General features: G+C 40.2%; 1 protein-coding gene across 6 annotated transcripts in view; it reads right to left on the bottom strand.

Moving 5' to 3' along the window:
* abr (ABR, RhoGEF and GTPase activating protein) overlaps positions 1–24,866 on the bottom strand; it is a 215,730-nt gene that overhangs the window by 40,524 nt on the left and 150,340 nt on the right. For all 6 annotated transcript variants that reach the window (XM_012957245.3, XM_012957246.3, XM_012957248.3 and 3 more), the window contains 7 exons: positions 22,027–22,167; positions 20,039–20,160; positions 18,260–18,428; positions 12,221–12,343; positions 9,453–9,528; positions 9,052–9,156; positions 4,302–4,376 (listed from right to left, as the gene is read on the bottom strand). In XM_012957245.3, the coding sequence (XP_012812699.1) occupies positions 4,302–4,376; positions 9,052–9,156; positions 9,453–9,528; positions 12,221–12,343; positions 18,260–18,428; positions 20,039–20,160; positions 22,027–22,167 (811 nt within the window). The remainder of the gene's footprint in view (positions 1–4,301; positions 4,377–9,051; positions 9,157–9,452; positions 9,529–12,220; positions 12,344–18,259; positions 18,429–20,038; positions 20,161–22,026; positions 22,168–24,866) is intronic.

The raw sequence follows: 24,866 nt of genomic DNA on the forward strand, positions 1-24,866 counted from the left end.
TTATTATCTTTATGGAGATGGCAGGCTTCTAACCATGAGGAATTCATTTAAAGCAAAGTCTGTAAATGTCTATTGTACAAAAGTTCCATATTTATGGCCCTATATGTTTGGTTCCTATTTAACAGGCTGCTTAGGGAAGCGAGCATGCACTCTCAAACAGCCCTGGGTAACACTAATAGAGGTGGGGGGCCCTGTAAGAAGCAACAAAGAATAACCATGTCTTTGGCCATAAACATCATATCTTCAAAGTACAAAAAGCTCAAGGGCAATTGTAAAGAAAAGGGTGCTAATATTAAAGTGCTTGGAGTTGCCATTTTATTTCTTGGAATGTCAATGAAAGCTTTAAATGTGCAACAGATTTGGCCAATGCTAAATCAAAATAAACTTTGCATATGGTCTCTGAAAGTAAAACTCTATGTGCTATATGCAAGGTATTTACTAGGGCTTTAGTATGCACTGAAATGTAAGTGTTATTGCTAAATACATTGCCATAAACATGCAAGCTAAAACATCACTTAATAAAGTCAAAATGTTTAATGGTATATTTACATTATTAATTGCATTGTGCGTTGGCTCATGCTTCAGGCCTGATATTGTGCCTTTTATTAGGCCTGCCCCTCCGTAATGTTGTTGCATGTGTGCGTCACGTGTGTGATGGCCAACATCAGTGAAAAGAGGGGAAGCTAGCACAGCAGCCGGATCCCGCAAGTCAATCTCAGGGAGGGAGGGTGAACGTGATGCCGGGAAACATGCAATGTGATCAGATACATCATCCAATTGCAATCTTAATGGCGCCCACACCATATTTATTTTCAGTTTCCAGGCAGGATGAGGACTAGTGGAAAGTGGATTACTCACTAGGAAACTTCTAGGGGCTGATTTACGAATCCACGAATCCGAATCACGAATGGGAAAAAATCGCATTGGAAACGAACATTTTGCGACTTTTTTTGTATTTTTTGCGATTTTTTTCGTTGCCGTTACGACTTGCGCGAATTGTCGCGACTTTTTCGTAGCCATTACGATTTGCACGAATTGTCGCAACTTTTCCGTATTGAGCGCTAGTAAAACGGCGGGCAAACCTTTCTGATTTTTTCACGACAGCTACGAAAAAGTTGCGTCAATTTACGAAAAAGTCGCACCAGCGACGAAAAAACCCCGCAAAATACCGTTCATTACGAAGAAAACGCATCGGACGCTTTCGATCCGTTCGTGGATTAGTAAATCGCCCCCCTAGTGTACTAGGCTCATAGATGTCTACAGATGACATACTGTCCCGGCCCAAATGATAGGATCATTCCAATATCTCCCACCTCAAGGTGGGTATATCAGTGATAGGTCCACTCGTTTGGTGACTTCCCCATATGAGCAGATCTTTCAATGTATGGCCACCGTTAGGGAAAAGAAAGAAAAATAATGATATTGTCATACAAATAAAAGTGTTGTAATTTGTATTACCAAGGAACAGGCACACTACTGGTTTAGTACAAGATCCCCCAATATAAAAATGATCACTATACCATACAAGGGTTGACGGGTCAAAGTTCCATTAGTAAGACAATATTAAGGAATGTTCTGTTGTGCCTTAGGCAAGGGGAATCCAAGTTCTTCGGCATTTCTAGTTTCCTGGTTAAGGCTCAAGGGCTTTAATCTAATTAGGCTAGAAATACCTCAAAGTGATAAATAGATTTTTGTATAACAGCCTGTAATGAAAAATTGCGGCCCCCGGAAAGCCTTGGTTTAGCTTCTTAAAGGGGTACATTGCATTAGAAAACCTCTATGGATGCTGTCACTGTATAAACCTAATTATTATTATTACAGATACACAATACAAAGATGTAGTCCTGCAAACACAAGTATTTATTTTGTATTCATATTGTTCACTTTGTTTTTTTTAATTGATATTTACGGATTTATTCTATTCCTAAAGGGAGGAATAGACAGTAATTTTAGCAAGTTAACCTAATGCTTGGCCAATGTGCACTTTTGTGCAAGTGAAAATTAAATTAGTTCTAGTTAAACATTTCCACTATTATTGTATTATTCTTTATAGATTTGTCTTTCCTTTTTTTTAACCCTTAAAAGAATGGGATGACCCGTTGCAGATGACATTAGGGATCATTGATTTGTGATTGTATACACTGCCCCAACTGTACTGTAACATGGTATGAGGTCAGCTATTAGGTCCGGTTCCAAGACTGGAGACAAGGGTGCAGTAAAACGACCCGAGAGAGAGATGGAGATTATTGACATAAGAGAACGATTCTCCAATAGAGAAGGCTTTTCTAGCTACATGTTATTGCTAAGGCTGATGCCACACGTGGCGTTTTTACGTTGCGTATTTTCTAATTCTCTCGGCGGCTGAAAAACGCACGATATCATCATCCATAGAAATAACAATGTGTAAATATGCTAGAAAACGCCTTACCACAGATTTTTCAAGCGTTTGCCAAAATACGCTGTTATTTGCACAGCAAGCTATTCCTATGTATACTATTTCGCACTATTAACACCATGGGAAACGGGATTTGCTACATCACCAGTACTAGGCTGAAAAACGCCATAGTCAGGGGCTGTGTGGCTTGTGCAGCGTTTTTGGGCTGAGAAAACACGCAGCGTAAAAACGCCACATGTGGCATCAGCCTAAAACATGCAGATTCAAGTATACCTATGATTAAATCATCTGTGGATCTTCAGCTTTAGCTTAACTACAATGCTCAGAAAGCCTAACAGCCAACATTGCCAGTGCATGCTAGTTTGGTAACTAGAGACCAACAGCTGGCTAGCCTAATATTACCAAAGTGTTCATCAGGGTAGCCCAGCAATGATGATACAGTGAGTTTTCATGGGGTTAAATGTAGGATTTATTACCACTCTAGGCTTGCCAGGTTTAAACAGATATAACGTGAGCGTTACATGTTTAATGCACACAAGATGTTGTTAATGAGTGGATTTCCACCGTAACAAAAGGTAATGTGATAAACTGGGGCCCAGGGTGTGGGGAAATCTCTCTCATTTTCCTCATGTGTTGGGGTTTGCAAATACAGAAAATCTAAGGATTTTGCAAGTGTGTTATGTTTCACTAGATGTGTGTTATTCTGAACAATCTACTTAGTGATGCTTTGGTATTTTAGTTTGTCTAGGGTTCAACTATTACATTGTAGTTGGGTGTTCCTTGGCCATGGCCTCTACTATTACTGATCACCTTGCCAGAATTTGCTGTTCTTGTGAGTCTTGTGAATCTTTTAGTACACTATGCAGGGCCTTGAAGGACCGGTATACCTTGATAATTTAAGGCAGAATTATGAAAAGTTTAAGGAAATAACTTTATTACCACAATTTCCCATCCAATAGAATAGTACAATAGTAGCCCTATTAAAGATGCCATTGTTTAGCGGCTACTCTGGAAGGATAAAACTGCAGGCTGAACCCGCAAGGCTAAAAGCACATGAAAACTTTGTGACCAGCATGAAAAAGTTCCCACAAGGGTAGTAAAATGTCCATTTGCTTTGTGATCTACAGTAATGCATACTGGGAAAAAAATTGCATATTGCATTCTTCTGCTAGATTCATATGTTTTACCCTTATTGATTCCCACAGATCATAATGATGAGTTTTTTTGTTGGATATTTTGTCTTCTCGTCTGACATTTCCCCTTACACTGTCACAGAATCTAAAAGCCATAGCAATATAGCATCCTCTTTCTGACTCACAAGTGTCTTTGCAAAATAAGAGAAGCATGGAAAGGTTCACTAACCTAATAAAACATTAATTTAGTGTATGTAAAATTGAATTCCATTCTAAAACAGAAACTGTTTAAAAGCCTATAGCCTGGCATTGCCTTAAAACCAAAAATGTAAGGAGTTGGAGTGATGAAAGTAAAACTACACCATGCATAATTGGCCACAGGGACATAGAGCAGTAATTTGTATGTCTGCACCCGTATTATAAGGCAATGCTGTACGAGAAGCAGCGGCTGTGACTGTGAAATGTTTATGCTTATTCCAAAGCCTCCTCTCTGCCATTTATGGCTCCTTTGGTTTTCAGCCAAAACACCTTGAAGTTGTTCTTGCCAAGTCCCCTTGACTATCAGGCCAGGCCATACACCTTATAGTACTGGGATTATAAGCACAATAGGAGCCCTTTTAAAGATGCCATTGTTTAGTGCAGGGATCCCCAAACTTTTGTACCCCTGAGCCACACCAGCAGTGCAGCAGGTAACGGTTAAAGACATCCTATATTTAGAGGTGTAAAATAAAATGAAACAAACTTTAACAATTAAAAATGAAATATCAACTTACTAGAGGAGTGACTGAATCCTTTGGCAGATTTAACGATTACATGCAGGAAACCATATAAGCCTGGAGATTCATCATCTAGGACAGAACAAGAAAAATAAAAAAAAGTTACACTGTTGTCCTTTTATGGAAAGGTTCTGCTGTTTTGTTTGCTATTTGGTAGCGGCAATGCTGGCCCTTAGGGTCATTGTCTAATTATATAGCTCCTATAGAAACATAAATCCAGCATACAGCATTTATATATAGTATTTGCACTCTCACAGCTTACCATTAGGACATTTAATGATACCAATGATACTTTATTAACAAGTTTTCCTTATTAATAAAGAAAGAATATAAACTCTTGCAGGCGGAGCATGTATTTGTGCTACACTACAGATTTTACTCTACACTTCACTATCAGTAACAAAACAGCTTGTGGCCTTTCACTTATGTTTTAACTACAATTCAATGTGTTTAATAACATCTTAAAGGATCTTCACTAAACTACTATAAAGCAATAAAAGCACAGTGGTGCAGATACCTAGTGAAACAAGCAGAATTGTGGGAATACCGCTGTACCAAGTCACCATAACAAGCTAAACTCACTTATATTATCTGAAGCAAAGGGAGAGTGGGCTCAGTTCAGCTTCCATCTGCATTTCCTCCCTACCTGGGGGAGATCCCAGGGAATAACCTTACATTCCTCAGCCTGCTCGTGGCACTATGGCAGGGGGGAGAGAAGGGGCTCCAGGCTGATTTACAACACTGGACTGAATTCTTAACTTTAAGTCATTAGCTATCCTAGAAATTTGCAATTTATTGTAAGCTCCCCCTGCATTTATTTCTGCCAGAAACAAATATACAAATTCATCATCTCATTTAGACAGCACAAAGGAAAGTCCTAAACTTTTCAATAACAACTCTTCTTCAGCATTTATCTTCTCACCAGAATGAGTTTTTTGTGCTTGTTTCATTTAAAATACCCTGTGCCTATTGCCTATTGCCAGTGTTACTCTCTCTGTAGGGGCGCCACTGATTGGGTGTTTGGGTGCAAACCCCATGCAATCAATAGCCACTAGTCACAGCCAAGGGGGCACAGGGAACGCAGCTGACTGAGCAGCAATTTACAGAAGAGTTCAGACACTTAGGGGCAGATTTATCAAAATGTGATTTGTGTTTAGCATTGAAAAACTCACCCACTTTCTTTTCATTCCTATGGGATTGTTAGAAGTGTATTCATCAGTGTTTAAACTCTAAATTTCACCCATTGATAAATGCACTTCTACAAATCCCATAGGTATGAATAGAACGTGGATGAGTTTTTTCTGTGGCGAGCTCTAATTTCATAGTTTGATAAATCTGCCCCTTATTGTTCTGGCGCAATCCCCCAAAAAGAGAAAACGCAAGTAATGAGCGCAATGTGATTACTATTTGATCTAGAGTGCGGATGGCTAAAAGAGAAATATTCTTTGTACCTATATACTGGATCAGGATTTCAGGATGTCGGGAAAAGGGTTAGTAACCCCAAGAAATGAAACATTTATTTATTTAAACCTAATGCACCCATGGCCTGAACTTTACAAAAGTATTCACCAGATTTAAACATGCCTTTGGCATTTTGGCTCAGGTTATTAATGTTTATTAAAACATGATCTGAAACCCCCTGGAAACAATGGAATGCGAATGAGTGCACATTTGTACAACATGCTATGAGGGAGCAGATAAAACTCAAAAACAAAAATGTAACCTTTACTAAACAGAAATTACTCATAAAAGGTATGGGATCTGTTATACGGAATGCCTAGTACCTGGGGTTTTCCTGGTAAGGGGTTTCTCTGTAATTTGCATCACCATAGCATTAAAGCTACTTTTAAACAATAAATAACGTTAATAGGATTGTTTTCTCATGAATATGGATTCATGCAGCTTAGTTCAAGGATACTTATTTATTATATTTCATTTATCCAGGCCTTCCTTGCTGTCAGAAAAGTTGACACACATATCAAGCTCGATACCTGTGCATGGCTGATACCTGTTTAGAGCAATTGAACAGCATACATGTGGGGTGGCAGTGGCCAGTGCTACTCAACACCAGCCCCGAGGCACTATCACCCCTCCGAATCCTTCCTCCCCAATAGATACTGTATATGGGGAGAAATGATTTGGGCAATGATTTTCTGTGCTGTATGGATATATCTATTTACAAACAGTTTTGTAAGTGCAAATGAATATGATGGTGAATGAATGACAGGCTTGCTCATCCATCACACTAAATACTATAGCACATTGAAGGAACTATTTCAAACCATCTTGTTTACATTGTGTTTTAATTACTTCCTTTCCATAGGGCTGGAAGGCAGCCAGCGTGCCTCATCCACATATGAGCACATTCCCTTGGTAATCCTTTCGCTCTCTTTGGAGGCAGCAGGGGAGGGAATACATTAAATTGCCATGTGCTGTGCAAACCAAGATAATGCCTCTGTAATATTAAGATATACATTAGAACAATATAATAGTGAAAGGTATGCTTCTCAGTGAGAAACACTGCTTTCTGCTCCATACAGGCTGAAAACTCCTGTGCCGTCAAACTAGGTTCAATTCCAGCCAAGGCACTATCTGCAAGGAGTTAGTATTCTCCCTGTACTTACACCGGTTTCTTTCCATACTCCAAAAAACTTACAGGCAGGTTAATTGGATCCTATTACAGTATTACAGTAGTGTGTGTTAATGTGATAGGGGAAACATGTACAGCACCGAGTAATGCTGCATGACAATTATATATAAGAAGAAGGGAAAGTACATAGGTATACACTGCACATATATACACATATATATATATATATATATATATATACACACATATATATATATATATATATATATCTCTTCTCACTGACAGTGGTGGCGAAATAGCAGAAGTAGCTTTAGATTGCTTTCTCTTACAGAAAATTGGGAATACTGTGTTTGCAGCACACGAGAGAGTAGTTCAACAAACCAATAAGTCACCTTAATGCAATGGTGGAGTGCAACATAGCTGAACCCTTGTAAATATAGACCAGATAAGGTATACAAAAGCACTCCAGTTGCAAGTAAAATAATTGCCTTAATTAGGGTCATGCAACAATGCAAAGGTTTCAAGAAGTGGCAAAGGGGCCCAAAAACCTCACCTACTTATGTGATCATGATAAAGATACTATTTTTACCCTGTAACTGGTACAGATTTTTATATCTAATATGGAACAAGTAATAGGCAGAATGCAATAACCCGAACAATTATATTTAACTATAAAAACAGAAAAAGCACCACATGCCCTTAAATGTCCTCACTGTTGGCAGGTAGCTATACACCTGGGATGTCACTGCTCACTGGCTCTAAATAATTGCATGCCTGTTCTTAGCATCGTGGGAAGCCGGCCACAAGTCCATCTGACTTCTGGGTCCACACACCGCAAATCAAAGAGAGCTCTCCATGTCGTTCCAGCAAAATGTGAGCACTGAAGGCTTGCTACTAGATTTATAATGAAGGAGATTATTTCCATTGCTGAAGCACTGGAATCATATTTAATGGATGTTTCATCCTATTCATCATTTCTTTTTTATAAATCTTAGACTTGGTTTTACTTTCTGCTTCTTTGGAATAGAAGTTTGATCAGAGACTAATAGAAAGGGAGCCTGGCTAGCTTCTAAGCTAACACTTTACAGCATGAATATGGCTAAGGAATTAGTTCATAAGCACAGGAGCTATTGTGTGTGGAGCTATAAAATGTAATGGTTTGGGCTTTCATAGACAGACAGATAGATAGAAGCAACGTCATTGTATAATGGTCAAGTATTAGCCCAGAGCCAGCATCAGAAATCACTGTTCTTAGGCCTCTGCCTAATAAACCTTATCAACTATGTAGTGCAATACATCCTGCTTTGTTTTCCCTTTTGCACTATGCACCCTGCCCTCCATGCTAAATGAATTACTGCAGACCTGAGGCTGCCCCCATGAATACAGTGCTTCCTGCATTAAACATGAGGGAGCAGTAGTTGCGAGTGCAGTCAGACTCAGACATGAGTGTTCTCTGAATGTGCCCCTTAGTCTTGCACTTTGGTCCAGGATCTACAGACCTCCTTTATTTTTTCAGAAGACCACTTTTTCACAGAGTTTTGGTGTGCAATGAGGCAATTTTACCCTAATACACACTGCAACTATATTTTCACATTTAAGGCAGCAGCATAATAACCTCCTGTGCTAACGCAAATCTGTACTTGGGCAGTAGCCCAGAGCAATGGGATGATTATAAACGTAGCTTATGATGAGAAGAGACTTGCATGCTGGTGTATGGCATGCCCTTGTCCCAGAGGACACTAGAGAGAACTAGCAAAAGCTGAGTGGACAAAAAAATGTCATTAGCTGTGTACATGTGCAGATGGTGCCCACTGCAATGAGGGCTGTTACAAAGCCAAAACAAAGGTCAAGCATGATCTTAAATGTAGATTTGGGCTCTTCAGGATTTTCATTTGCTGAAAATGATGAGGATAGTGCAGATGTGACTAAGCATCAGTCTTTGGAATGAATCAGATATGACATGATAAATCAAGTTTGCAGGGGAGCATTACAGAGAATGCCCAACTGAAAGATCTTTCTGGGAACTACTAATAGATTGTCCTCTTGCTAACAGAAACAGAATGCAAGTATAAAGTAGGATATAGTCAGAAAAGGACTTCTATTGCCATCATGTGGTCAAATGAGCCACTTGCCAGCTTACGTCAGGCATTTCCTTACCGTCCTTATGGCTGATAATGGGAACATTGTGAACAGTCCGGAGTTTAAAGCAGGATGCAGTGAGCACTTGGAGCTCAAAAGGGCTGAGTGCAAGGGCCTGTAGGTCTATAAATAAGAAAAGGAAATTATTACTTCTAGCAAGCATAGAAACTAACCCCCATATATAATAAAAGGCATTCATTGTATTTAGGAGCAGTAACCCAGAGCAACCAATAGGAAGTTTGCTTTTAAACAAGTGACCAGTAAATGCTGCCTACTGATTGGTTGCTATGGGTTATTGCTCTTGGCCAAATTTAGTATCTTATATTACTTAACCCCAAAAGTTTCCCATCAACCAGTTCTTTACATGTAGTGAGAATGCCCCAGTAAACCAAAACACAGTCAGAGTTAATAGCACTCACCTTTCTTCTGTAACTTCTGGATGGCCTCCCTCCATTCTGATCTCTCATAATCAGAGGATAACAGAAAGAAATAGCTCTGAAAATAATAGGTAGATCCCATAAAATTGATTTGACAACTACTTTATGAATTGATAAGCCATATTTTACATTACATTACATTAACATTTATTTATAAAGCGCCAACATATTCCGCAGCGCTGTACAATATGTACATACCAGTAAATGAACCATGACAAAAATGAATTAAAAATTGATATTCAAATTATTATTATCCCTGGTCAGACTGATTACAGCTAAAATCCTCATTTCTTTCTACTGCAACAGTTAAGCTGCTCATGCATGCTCTCATCCTGTCACGACTGGACTACTGCAACCTGCTATTAACCGGCCTCCCTAACTCCCATCTTTCCCCCCTACAGTCTATATTAAATACTGCTGCCAGAATTCTCCTCCTCTCATCCAGGAGAGTTCAGGTCCCTCCCCTGCTAAAGTCCTTATCGTGGCTTCCTATTAAACAAAGAATATTCTACAAACTTCTTCTAACCTTCAAAGCCCTCCATTCCTCTGCTCCTCACTAGATCTCTTCCCTTGTGTCTCCGTACGTTCCTGGTCGACTCCTTCGTTCCTCACAGAGCAATCGTTTGGTTGCGCCCCCCACTACTACTGCTGTTTCCCGCCTTAAACCTTTCTGCCTTGCTGCCCCTTACATTTGGAATGCCCTCCCTGATTTCCTCCGGAGAGAATCCTCCCCCAGTCTTTTTAAAACTAAGGTTAAAGACTACCTTTTGGAGCACTCACCCAGCACCTGATCTGGGAAATAGCACTTATATTGTAGTGTCACCCACTGTAACCTACAGCACTTATATTTGCCTATTTGTGTCTGTTAGTTACCCCTCCCATCTAGATTGTAAGCTCTACGGGGCAGGGACCTCCTTCCTCTTGTGTCCTCGACTGTTAACTTATTGCAGCTGTATTTATCTTGTATTTATTGTTATACTTTGTATTTATCTATTATTATCTTATTAACCCCGTTTGCATTAATGTACTCTACTGTACAGCACTGCGTACATAAGTAGCGCTTTATAAATAAAGATATACATACATACATTTCCCATCATCCTTCCAGATGACCAACTCACAAATGGTTGTAGGAAGATGTAGTCTGCAACAAATTAAATAGGTAGTTCACCTTTAAGTTAACTTTTAGTATGTTTTAGAATGGCCAATTCTGAGTGACTTTTCAATTGGTCTTCATTATTTATTATGGTTTTTTTTAATTATTTGCCTTATTCTTCTAACTCCTTGTAGCTTTCAAATGGGGGTCACTGACCCCGGCAGCCAGAAAACTACTGCTCTGTGAGGCTACAGTTTTATTATTATTGTTACTTATTTTTCTATCCAGGCCCTCTTCTATTCATATTCCTGTCTCTCATTCAAACCACTCCCTGGTTGCTAAGGTAATTTAACCTCAATTTAAATGGGACTTAACCCCAGCTTTGCTCACTGAGGCAACAAGTTAGTAAAAGCAAAATGCTTTATTTCCCCACTACCAAAACATAAGAATTCTTATAAAATATACATACCCCATAAAAACAAAGCGGTAATAGTAGTAATTGGACACCCTGTCTTTGGGACATCTGATTTATTTGGTATGTCCATCACCCAATAGTTTTATTTGGATTTTAAGGTCATTTAAACCCTAGCAACAAGATAGCTGCTGAAACTCCAAACTGGAGAGATGCTGAACAAACACTGAAATAATAAAAAAAAAATCTACAAGTAATAAAAAATGAAGACCAATTGCAATTGTCTTGGAATATTACTCTCTACATCATACTAAAAGTTAACTCAAAGGTGAACAACCCCTTTAAGGTTCCTTATCACTGACCTATTGTATATTAAAGCTCCCTAAGCCTTATATAATAACCAACACTAATGACTAAAATGAAAGCAGTGAAGGAAGGATTCGGATTATTATTCTTTATTGATAACGTGCCAGCATAATCTGCAGCACTGTGCAGACTTTATACATCATTCACATCAGTCCCTATTGCTTGCAGACACTCTATGGTCTTTATGGCCCTTAATTCTTAAAAAGGTAATTTACTATTTAGGATTAACCAATAGCACATACTATAAAAAATTATATTTTTGTGACAATGGTTTATTTAGATGAAGCAGGGTTTTACATATGAGCTTGTTTATGCAATATATTTTTATACAGAGCTACATTGTTTGGGGGGTATAGTTTTCCTTTAAACTCTAGCACAGTAAGGTGTTTGGCATCCAGTTTAACTGCTCCCAGAAACTGCTGAAGCTGCAATTTGGCAAAAGGATGTGCTTTATCCTCTTGGAGTCCTTGAAGGTACCGTGTTACTGTCGGGGACTCTTCACAAAACCAGAGAGCTGTCTTCATGCCCATCTTAAAGACTTTGAAAGCTTTGAAGGCTTTTGACCTTGTGATCCAGACTTGCAAAGCACAAAGAGTGGGTTGAAAGTAAAACTGGTGAGACTTTAGAGAAGCAAAGAGCTCCCACACACGGTCTCCTGACAGACTGACTCACTTTTAACATCAGACATTACAGAATTCCCCTCCTGGCAGTTTCCTCTGCCTGTCTAAATGTTCAAAGTATGCAAATAGAGACTATTCCCAATCTCCTGAGTGCACAAACCAAACATTTCTGCTGGTAATTAATAAAACCATACTGGCTTCCCACTACAGCTTATCGGGAGAGCTGACATTGCTAGATCCCACTTCATACCCTTACCTTGCCATTTTTGTTATGTATTCGGAAGGGAATGGTGGGGGAATAGAGGAGTAGCCAGGACTCGTATTCAAACATTTTCTTCTTTAATCTCTCAATCGTACGACTTGAGCCTTTATTGGACTTCTGTAAAAGGACACAGGGCATTTAGTGAAGAGGAGCTTGGGAAAGACAAAGCGCAATACACATAAATGGCCAGACGTAGTTATACAGAATACAACCAGCATCTAATGCAAGACATACTTGGCCTTGGGAATAGAACAAATTCAAACAAATTCATGAACAAAGAAAGGAAACGTTGCAACATATCATTAAAATATGATTACATTCAAATTCAATTTTGGCAACAGCTTCCCTTTGGCTGCATTCCTTCTGCTCAGTTAATGCATAGCTTTAGACTGATAGGATACAAGGGAATGTCCAGACAAGTCTCTTTTCCTTCTATTACACAACACAAAGCCAATATTAATTAAAAATGGGCAGTATAATTCATGCCTGAGACAATCATGATCTCTGTTAAACCTCTGAGTATGATTATAGACATAAATTAAATCAAGAACCTGGAACCCTAGAATCTACAATACTGAGCAGTCAATATACTTAACTATAAGCACCATAATAGGGATGTGTCTGTTCGTTAAGCAGGAATTAAAAGCAAATATTAAGGAGGAAGTGCTGGTGGTAAACGAGGAAGATGAAATTAATGGTAGGGGTATGCTATAATTCATTAGGGTGAAACACCCAAATAACTCAGCGCTTCTTGGTGATGATTCTCAGTGAAAAAAACTCTCCAAAAATAATCAAGTGCAGCTTCCTCTTGAAAACAGCTCCTCTCTAGATGAGCCTCAAATGTGCATGTAGAAATATCGGTAGAAGCGCATGAAAATAAAAAACAAAAACAAAATATAGTGCAGATCGAATGAATAATATGTGCACCAAATCCCAAAAGTGCTTTTGCAAATTGCTTATGACAATGTGAAACACCCGATCAAAGTGTCTAGTATACAGTGGTGGGAAAAACTATTTGCCCCCTTCCTGATTTCTTATTCTTTTGCATGTTTGTCACACAAAATGTTTCTGATCATCAAACACATTTAACTATTAGTCAAGGATAACACAAGTAAACACAAAATGCAGTTTTTAAATGAGGGTTTTTATTATTTAGGGAGAAAAAAAATCCAAACCTACATGGCCCTGTGTGAAAAAGTATTTGCCCCCTGAACCTAATAACTGGTTGGGCCACCCTTAGCAGCAATAACTGCAATCAAGCGTTTGCGATAACTTGCAACGAGTCTTTTACAGCGCTCTGGAGGAATTTTGGCCCACTCATCTTTGCAGAATTGTTGTAATTCAGCTTTATTTGAGGGTTTTCTAGTATGAACCGCCTTTTTAAGGTCATGCCACAACATCTCAATAGGATTCAGGTCAGGACTTTGACTAGGCCACTCCAAAGTCTTCATTTTGTTTTTCTTCAGCCATTCAGAGGTGGATTTGCTGGTGTGTTTTGGGTCATTGTCCTGCTGCAGCACCCAAGATCGCTTCAGCTTGATTTGACGAACAGATGGCCGGACATTCTCCTTCAGGATTTTTTGGTAGACCGTAGCATTCATGGTTCCATCTATCACAGCAAGCCTTCCAGGTCCTGAAGCAGCAAAACAACCCCAGACCATCACACTACCACCACCATATTTTACTGTTGGTATGATGTTCTTTTTCTGAAATGCTGTGTTACTTTTACGCCAGATGTAACGGGACACGCACCTTCCAAAAAGTTCAACTTTTGTCTCGTCGGTCCACAAGGTATTTTCCCAAAAGTCTTGGCAATCATTGAGATGTTTTTTAGCAAAATTGAGACGAGCCATAATGTTCTTTTTGCTTAAAAGTGGCTTGCGCCTTGGAAATCTGCCATGCAGGCCGTTTTTGCCCAGTCTCTTTCTTATGGTGGAGTCGTGAACACTGACCTTAATTGAGGCAAGTGAGGCCTGCAGTTCTTTAGATGTTGTCCTGGGGTCTTTTGTGGCCTCTCGGATGAGTTGTCTCTGCGCTCTTGGGGTCATTTTGGTCGGCCGGCCACTCCTGGGAAGGTTCACCACTGTTCCATGTTTTTGCCATTTGTGGATAATGGCTCTCACTGTGGTTCGCTGGAGTCCCAAAGCTTTAGAAATGGTTTTATAACCTTTACCAGACTTATAGATCACAATTACTTTTGTTCTCATTTGTTCCTGAATTTCTTTGGATCTTGGCATGATGTCTAGCTTTTGAGGTGCTTTTGGTCTACTTCTCTGTGTCAGGTAGCTCCTATTTAAGTGATTTCTTGATTGAAACAGGTGTGGCAGTAATCAGGCCTGGGGGTGACTACAGAAATTGATATTGAAATTGAAAATTGAAATTGATAAACCACAGTTAAGTTATTTTTTAACAAGGGGGGCAATCACTTTTTCACACATGGCCATGTAGATTTGGAGTTTTTTTTCTCCCTTAATAACGTGAACCTTCATTTAAAAACTGCATTTTGTGTTCAATTATGTTATCTTTGACTAATAGTTAACGGTTTTTGATGAGCAGAAACATTTAAGCATGACAAACATGCAAAAGAATAAGAAATCAGGAAGGGGGCAAATAGTTTTTCACACCACTGTATATGCTCACCAGACACCTTTACATATGCAGCATATAGATCAACCCAGCCGGGCCTTGATTGGAGTGGGATCAAAATCCTCAATATATTATAGAATGGAGAAAGAGGCAATAATAGTGTAAACAGTTTTCAGGTTCACGCTGTAGTGAGGCACGTCACTATAGTAACGGCTGACGTCACTTCCGGGTTCGCGCAGCTGCAAATGTTTAACACATCAAAAACGGGTATAAATGAGCTATTTATAATTTAGGGGATCATTTATTCTACTGGCTCCTGAGGAAGCGTGCAGAGAGCACGCGAAACGCGTTGGGCTTCTACCTTTTAATCGCTTTTACTGTTGTACATACTGTAAGTAGCCTGCATTGAGCAGGATTTTATCTTTTCATTAAACTATTTACACTATTATTGCCTCTTTCTCCATTCTATAATATATTGAGGATTTTGATCCCACTCCAATCAAGGCCCGGCTGGGTTGATCTATATGCTGCATATGTAAAGGTGTCTGGTGAGGGGTATGCTATAGACCCCCTAATGTAAGTGAAGAGGAGGAGCCTCAGCACTTGTTGCAAATAAAAAAGGCTGCTTGTTTGGGGCAAGTGATAATAATGGGGGATTTTAATTATCCTGACACTGACTGGATCAATAGTACTGCCAGGACATGTGCTAAACCAGTTCTTTTCTTCTGTGTATACAGTAGAGGAGCCAGAGTGCCAGGACCCACCCAATAGCTGCACTGTTGCCTCAGCTCCACAGGATATGTGACACAGGATATGGGGCATAAAGGGTTACACAAGTTAAGTGTGAACAAGGCACCTGGGCCAGATGGAATACACCCTCGGGTACTGAGAGAGCTAGGGGCAGAATTACAGTGGCCCTTGTTTCTGATATTCTCAGACTCTCTTTCATCTGGTATGGTACCTATGGATTGGAGGAAGGCGAATGTCATTCCATTCTGTACTGGGTCCACTTTTGTTTAACTTTTTCATTAATGACTTAGGGATGGGTATTATAAGCAATGTATCAGTGTTTGCAGATGACACAAAACTCTGCAGACCAGTCAATTCTGTCCAGGATGTGGCATCTGTGCAGCAGGATCTCGACAAACTGGCAATCTGTGCGGCTAAGTGGCAGATGAGATTTAATGTGAATAAGTGTATAGTCATGCACCCAGGAGGTAAAAATATGCAAGCCCCGTGTATACCCTTAATGGGACTGCACTAGGCAAATCCATAATGGAGAAGGACCTTGGAGTCCTTGTAGATAATAAACTTGGCTGTAGCAAGCAATACCAGGCAGCAGCTGCAAGGGCAAACAGGGTATTGAGCTGTATTAAAAGGGGCACAGATTCACATTAGGGGTTATTCCTCCCCTTTACAGAGCGCTGGTAAGGCCCTATCTAGAATATGCTGTTCAGTTTTGGTCTCCAGTGCTCAAACAGGACATTATTGAATTAGAGAGGGTCCAGAGAGAAGGGTAACTAAGCCCTGAACTAGTTGTACTAGCTGATACATTAGATAGCTTCAAGAAGGGGTTGGATGGCTTTTTAGCAAGTGAGGGAATACAGGGCTATGGGAGATAGCTCTCAGTACAAGTGAGGGAATACAGGGCTATGGGAGATAGCTCTCAGTACAAGTGAGGGAATACAGGGCTATGGGAGATAGCTCTCAGTACAAGTGAGGGAATACAGGGGTATGGGAGATAGCTCTCAGTACAAGTGAGGGAATACAGGGGTAGGGGAGATAGCTCTCAGTACAAGTGAGGGAATACAGGGCTAGGGGAGATAGCTCTCAGTACAAGTGAGGGAATACAGGGGTAGGGGAGATAGCTCTCAGTACAAGTGAGGGAATACAGGGCTATGGGAGATAGCTCTCAGTACAAGTGAGGGAATACAGGGCTATGGGAGATAGCTCTCAGTACAAGTGAGGGAATACAGGGCTATGGGAGATAGCTCTCAGTACAAGTGAGGGAATACAGGGCTATGGGAGATAGCTCTCAGTACAAGTGAGGGAATACAGGGCTATGGGAGATAGCTCTCAGTACAAGTGAGGGAATACAGGGCTATGGGAGATAGCTCTCAGTACAAGTGAGGGAATACAGGGGTATGGGAGATAGCTCTCAGTACAAGTGAGGGAATACAGGGGTAGGGGAGATAGCTCTCAGTACAAGTGAGGGAATACAGGGCTATGGGAGATAGCTCTCAGTACAAGTGAGGGAATACAGGGGTAGGGGAGATAGCTCTCAGTACAAGTGAGGGAATACAGGGGTAGGGAGATAGCTCTCAGTACAAGTGAGGGAATACAGGGGTAGGGGGATAGCTCTTAGTACAAGTGAGGGAATACAGGGGTAGGGGAGATAGCTCTCAGTACAAGTGAGGGAATACAGGGGTAGGGGAGATAGCTCTCAGTACAAGTGAGGGAATACAGGGGTAGGGGAGATAGCTCTCAGTACAAGTGAGGGAATACAGGGGTAGGGGGGATAGCTCTCAGTACAAGTGAGGGAATACAGGGGTAGGGGAGATAGCTCTCAGTACAAGTGAGGGAATACAGGGGTAGGGGGGATAGCTCTCAGTACAAGTGAGGGAATACAGGGGTAGGGGAGATAGCTCTCAGTACAAGTGAGGGAATACAGGGGTAGGGGGGATAGCTCTTAGTACAAGTGAGGGAATACAGGGTTATGGGAGACAGCTCTCAGTACAAGTGAGGGAATACAGGGGTATGGGAGATAGCTCTTAGTACAAGTGAGGGAATACAGGGGTATGGGAGATAGCTCTTAGTACAAGTGAGGGAATACAGGGGTATGGGAGATAGCTCTCAGTACAAGTGAGGGAATACAGGGGTAGGGGAGATAGCTCTCAGTACAAGTGAGGGAATACAGGGGTAGGGGGGATAGCTCTCAGTACAAGTGAGGGAATACAGGGGTAGGGGAGATAGCTCTCAGTACAAGTGAGGGAATACAGGGGTAGGGGAGATAGCTCTTAGTACAAGTGAGGGAATACAGGGTTATGGGAGATAGCTCTCAGTACAAGTGAGGGAATACAGGGCTATGGGAGATAGCTCTTAGTACAAGTGAGGGAATACAGGGTTATGGGAGACAGCTCTCAGTACAAGTGAGGGAATACAGGGCTATGGGAGATAGCTCTTAGTACAAGTTGATCCAGGGACTGGTCCGATTGCCATCTTGGAGTCAGGAAGAAAATTTTTCCCCTCTGTGGCAAATTAGAGAGGCTTCAGATGGGTTTTTTTGCCTTCCTCTGGATCAATTAGCAGTTAGGCAGGTTATATATAGGCATTAAGGCTGAACTTGATGGACAAATGTCTTTTTTCAACCTAACTTACTATGTTACCTGTAGAAATAATGTCTCCATATAAAAATAAAGGAGCAGTGTTGAAGACCTCTGTACTAACCCTTTCTTTCTGAATCTCACTCTTGAGGACAGAGATCTTTGCCTTCATTTCTTCAATCTCGTGATCTGGGGTGGCATGGAGCTGAGGGATGGGCTCAGATTCCTCCGGAGAAGGAAACACAAGGTCAGCAAGTGGGATGTACCATTTGCAATCATACTGTTGGTGCTTCCTACAGATAGAGAAACATAAGAACCCAATGTAGCAATGTACAGTAAGACTGTCAGTACCAAAACTAACCCTTAAAACATACTGTTTAAATGATTGCCCATAACCAACTCTTTGCCTTTTGGGTTTAATCCCTATTGGAGGCAAGACAAGCCTATGGGGTTTATTCAATATTTAAATGATTTTTAGCAGACTTAACTTATGGAGATTCAAGTTACAGAAAGATCCCTTATCTGGAAAACCCCAGGTACCAAGCATTCTGGATAACAGGTGCCATACCTGTATAATATTTCATAGGCTTTAGTGTATAGTACAGAACTGCAAAGTGTGGCTGATATAGGAATGTACTTTGCCCATGGTCTCCCAAACCATTGCTCAGTGGGCATGTTGGCACTGCCTGTTATCTTTGATTAGCAAAAATAGCTGGTAACTTGCACTTAAAAAGAGGAAAAATATCATCTGGCTTTGGACTTTCAAATCAGAGACATAGCAAGGTGCTATAAATATCCAACTTCATTCTCAAACCAGTTCCCTGAAAAACTACATATGAAGAAAATTTGCATTCTGTGCTGAGGATGTGGGGTAGTATAAAATAATGACACACTATAAGGTAAACAATGAATGCCTGAAACTTTATTTGATGCTATATAAAGGAAAAATGACCTCTATTTACAAGTTTGTTTTGCATTCCCAAACCAAGGGTAATATAAAGTTGCTCCTTTATCTGCTATACTTTGGGCTCTAACTCAAATCCTGAAAACCCCCAGTCCATTCCTCTAGTACCAAATAATAAAGTTGGCATTAAACATTTAGGTGGGTAACCCAGCATCTGCTAAATCAAAGGTCCATTAGACAATGCATACAATGCCATACAATGAAACAAAATACTTCATACCACAGAGCAGGGGTTCCACTGTGCCACAGTCCAATGACAGCAAACTTTATAGCACCAAGTCTTGGCATTACGCTGATGATAATAGGCTTATAGAAGGCTACTTGCCCATGAAAACCTTCATGCTCCTAACAAACAGTTCTTGTACTGGGTTGCTTCCAGAAACAATGTGAAATGTGTCAGAGATAAGAACATGTCGTGGAGGATATGACATTTTAGAATGGGGGATGTCTAGATACCTTTGGAATACAGTTAGGGGCCTATTTAATATTCTGTGTAAATTTAAATTTGGCAAAAAATGATGTAAAAAGCAGTGTAAAGGAATTCTTTAAAGACACCAATAACACATTCTTCCTTGAACGCAAGACTGAGATTGTTCCCTGAGATGTAAGGTTATGCCTCAGTAGGGTAAGCAGCATGCATGTGTATAAATCTAGACACACCTAATGTTTCTGCAGGAATAAATGCTAAGCACTCACAGTTTCTATGGCTGCCAGAATGCCCAGTGGCTACATGATCTTCACAGAGCAAATGGAGGTTGGTGAGATGGTATAATTAGTAGAGGGAAGCATAACCAAGGTTACATTTAGGCTAGTCACACAAAACAATTTACCCTGGTTAAGGTAACATAAACATTGATATAAAAATATATTGAAAAACATTGTTTATGGTGAAATTCCTTAACCCCAGAATCTGCTCTACTGCCCATGCTCTATGCCTACCCAACAGTGGTCTTCTTGAGCTTGGCACACAGGAGGAGGTCTGTAAACAGGAAAAGATGCCGCAGCTTCCGGGAATTTTCTGAGAGCTCGACCAAGAATCCATCCTTCACCAGCTGCCGAGGCTGAAATAAACAACCACAAATTAAAAAATAATTGATTTACATGACATATTCCACAGCATTTTACAGAGGTTGTACAGTTTATCAACTAAGGTCTATATCAACTACACAGTATGATTCCTATGATCAGAAGCCAGTTACCCATCCTTAATACTACTGGAGAAGAAACCTAGACAAGCACAGGGAGAACATATAAATGTCTAGTAGATAATGCTTTTTCTGAAATTGAAACTTGGACTCTAGCTGAGAGCGTCCCAGAACAAATGATGGATGCTGGAAAGTCTGAAATCCTCTGATGCTGCAGAATCCATGTAACTAGCAATTACACAGAGCAGACTTCCAGTCCTGCCTGAAGCAGTTTTCTTTCATCTCTCCAGTTGCCATCTGACATCCTCACTACATGCTATAGGTTTAATGTAATGGAATACATGGATATCATACCAACACAGCAGGCCATAGCATTTAATCCATGGACTGCAGAATCAATAATGTTGGTTTTAAAACACAAACGTGTCGGTACCCAGATTCTATTTTGGTTGGCTCTTTGAACTATGCTACTCCAAAGCTTATGTGGCAACATGTAGTGAGGCAAATAAAAGGGCTGCCAATACTTACAAGGTTAATGAGGGTAACACCACAATTACATTTTTAATCATTATTATTATTATTATTATATAAACAACCCCCATGTATTCTACCCTAGTAAGGCTTGTTGCCTTGTGATACAGCAATGAGGGGCAACTTTTACAATTTCCAGGGGCCCCTGACAAATTAAAAGGGTCAGATTTCATGTTTGTTAAAGAGCAATAGAACGACTTATAGTGAAAAGAAACATACCCAGAATGCTTCTTGCACAGTAAAAGTGGCCAGCCCTTAGTGACCCGCGACCCAGCTGTTTTACTTCTTTCTGTGAATCTATTATCCACTGATGTCCTATCTAGTGAAAACCCTTGTACACACATTTTATAGCTGGGACATTCGTACTGCATCTTGCCTCATCATCTTTTGTCTTTCAGCATTCATAAAGGCAGACCTACATCATATTTCAGATGCCTATTCAGCAGGTTATCTGCCTGTGTATGGGCACCACCGATGGGCCTCCCCGAGTGACATCTGGTCTGAAATTGGCCAGATCTCTGCTGCCATAGGTGGGCATTTCGGGAGAAGATCTGCTCGCTTGATGACCTCACCAAACAAGCATGTTACAGTGTTAAGCCACCTTTAAGGGCATGTTAACACCACACACCTAGATTTATAGAAGGACTAAAGACTAAAGTTCAACAAGGAATTAGTCTAGGTATGCTATACCTTCTGAACTGGGTTTCTGTACAAGCCCAGGGCAACCCCAGTCCTTTAGCAGGGAAGATCTGCGCCCCCAAAGATGCCCCTGTGACTCCCCATCTTCTTTTCTGCTGATTCACTGCATATGCTCTGGGTACTCTCAGTAATGCGAGATTGGGACTGACTCACTATAGTCACCATTTATACATAAAGATACTAAGGTTTAACCAGGGTGGCCCAAAGGTGCTACAGTCATAATATGGTTGTCTGCCACTGACTGGACTACGCTGGGGTGTTGAGGGGACTTTTTGCTAACATGCCAGAGGCACGGCTGCCTGAACACTAAGCCAAGTCATTTGTATAAATAGTTTAGCAAAGAGGCTGAGTGCCCTGTACACAGTTGGCCCCTTCAGAGTAGCAGGTAGTTAGTAGGAGAGGAGAAATAAGGTATAGTAGGACAAGATTGCAATAAAACAGTTTTAGTTCTTGGGGTGGGACATCTGAGCAGATCATGTGTGCTTTGGCCATTACCAATACTACAGTTAATAACAAAGCCACTACTGCCTTACAGGCAACAAAGAAACTCACCTCTCCCTTTGGTGTAGTGACTGCAGTTCGTCTCGGATCAATGTCCTCGTTGATGCTGGAGAGGAAGTTCTGGGAGATACGGAGGGCATCTTGGAGCAGAGGATAGTCGGGGTGGTCAGTAGGTGTGTGCTTCAGGAGGTCCTGTGCAAAACACAAGTGTAATACTTGGATCTACTTCCTGAACAATATTTCCATTAACGCATGACATGTCTAATACCAGGCTGGTTTGTGTCCAAACTTCATTAATACTATGGAAATTTATCATCGTGGCAATGCTGGAAACATATTAACTCACTTTTGTAGGCAAAGACATAAGGCACGTTTTGAGTTTATTCTCTATGAGACAATGCTATCACCTTATACAGGTATGGGACTTGTTATCCAGAATGCTCGGGACCAGGGTTTTCCGGATAAGGGATCTTTCCATAATTTGGCTCTCCATTACTTAAATCTGCTAAAAATCTTTTAAATATTGGATAAACCCAATAGGATGGTTTGCCTACATAAGGATTAATTATACCTTACCTGGGATCAAGTACAAGGTATTATTCTATTATTACATAGGAAAAGAAAATCATTTTTAAAAATTAGACTGCTTATAATGGAGTCTATGGGAGATGGTCTTTCCGTAATTTGGAAATTTCTGGATAATGGGTTTCCAGATAAGGGATCCTATATATCTGTACAACAAAAAGCTCTAGGAATATAGGGGCAGTATCTTCTGCCAAAAGTGCCCAAATGCACCAGTGCTTGCACCCAATGCAGCCTGCCATTTGGTTAATAAGATACTGAAACTTATGTTTAGCGACAATAAGTCTTTCCTTTTCTGTTAGCCTGATGTGCCAATATAAAATCTTTGGCAAAATATTATGAGCAGTAATGGTTGTGATTAAACTGGGAGGGGTAATTACCATTATTAGATTACATAAAGGGTGTCTGTTTGCAATCATGCTATGTGCCATCGCTGGACAAACTTCAACTTCAAAGAGAAAGAAATATGTTTTATTTTCCCACAATCTGCAAGCACAGTCTCTGTAATTGACTTGAAATATTTGGGGCACAGTCAGATGACACTGGGGGATACAAGAGAACCCAGCGGCTAACAGACTACAGCATGTGAACAATTCTGATTCACTTTGAATGGGACAGGGGTGGGCTTGCAGCAATTTGTCTCTTTCCCTTGGAGCAATGGCAAAGTAAAGTTGCTCTGAGCAATTTTGTTTCAGTTCAATTTAATTCTCTATTTTTAGTATATTCAGAGATGATAGTAGTTTTCTACTGGCAATACTAGTCTTTAACACAGCAGGAGTGTTCCAGATTGGGGATAACCTGTTGTTACAGCACTCACTGCAGTAGCCTTACACCTATATACATATACATACAATATAGATATATAAAGTAGTGGCAGCAAAGAGGTTAAGGCCTAGCAGGTATAATGACCAAACCAAAAGGCCCAATTTCATACTGAGGTTTCTTTGGAAAAATACATTCCCATGTGAGAGATAAATGGTGTTTTAGTTATCGGCATTATACCCAAACACCCAAACAAGCTGTGGTTTCTAACAAAGAAAGAGGAAGAGGCCAAAACAAATGAGACGTGGGCACAAACCAATATCTAATGAAGGATGAAGCAAGGACACTACATACTCAGGAAACCATAAAGCCACAGAGACAGAGTAGAAATAATATCTATCTAGCTGTGAAATGCCTTGCAACAAAGAACAAGTAACAGGTATGCAAGTACACAATGTGTATGCAAATATCATTAGCACCAATACAAACTCCTGTGCTGGGTGGATAGAGGCTTCCCCATTCTCTAACGCCTGTTGTATCACAAAGATATGTAAAGGACTGTGGTGTTTGAAATGAATATCATAAATGAAAATGTATGTGCTATTTGTCTAAGGGTTTTTCTCTTCACTTCCTTTGTCATATTTGTACAGGTATAGTATCTATTATATGGAATGCTTGGGACCTGGGGTTTTCTGGATTTAGATCTTTCTGTAATTAATCAACATGCCTTAAATCTGCTAAGCATCATTTAAACATTATATAAACCCAGTATGATTGTTTTGCCTCCCATACGGATTCATGTAGCCTACTTACCATCAAGTACAAGGCGCTGTTTTACTATTCAGATAAATCATTGAAAAAAAATAGAATTATTTGCTTACAATGGAATCTATGGGAGATGGCATTCAATTCAAAGCGTTCTGGATAACAGGTTTCCGAACAAGGAATCCCATACAGCCAAGCAGAAAAGGAAGACTGCTTCCTACAGTACATTCAGGTTTAACACATCTTCAGTGCTGGCATGACCTAAACCATTCATTCTGGCTGTGCAGTGACACCAGCAGCACAATCCTTTAACATGATAGTTCCCCTTTAAGTTAACTTTTAGTATGGTATGTTGTAGAATGGCCTATCCTTAGCAGCTTTTTAAACTGGTCTTTTTTAAATAGATTTTGATTTATTTACCTACTTCAACTCATAGCAGCTTTTATATTGGGATCACTGACCCCAGCAGCCAAAAAACTATTGTTTTGTGAAGCTACAATTTTTTTTATTATTACTTTTTATTGCCTATGCTTCTACTTAGGCCTTCTATTGAAGGGCATTTACCAATTTTGTGTAATAATACTCATCTAAAAAAAATAATACCCAAAACAGTAAATTGCTAAAAAAAATAAAAAAAAAAAAGGACATTTTATTCCCTTGGTGTTAAAAAGTAAAGAGGTCGAGAATGTTTAATTCTTGTTTAGTCTGCCCTTAAAGACCTGTGTATACTATAGTGCTACAAAAATACAAGTATAAATTCATACAAGTCATTCTCCTGTAAC

The sequence above is a fragment of the Xenopus tropicalis genome, chromosome 2, assembly GCF_000004195.4.
Source record: "Xenopus tropicalis strain Nigerian chromosome 2, UCB_Xtro_10.0, whole genome shotgun sequence".
NCBI lineage: Eukaryota > Metazoa > Chordata > Amphibia > Anura > Pipidae > Xenopus > Xenopus tropicalis.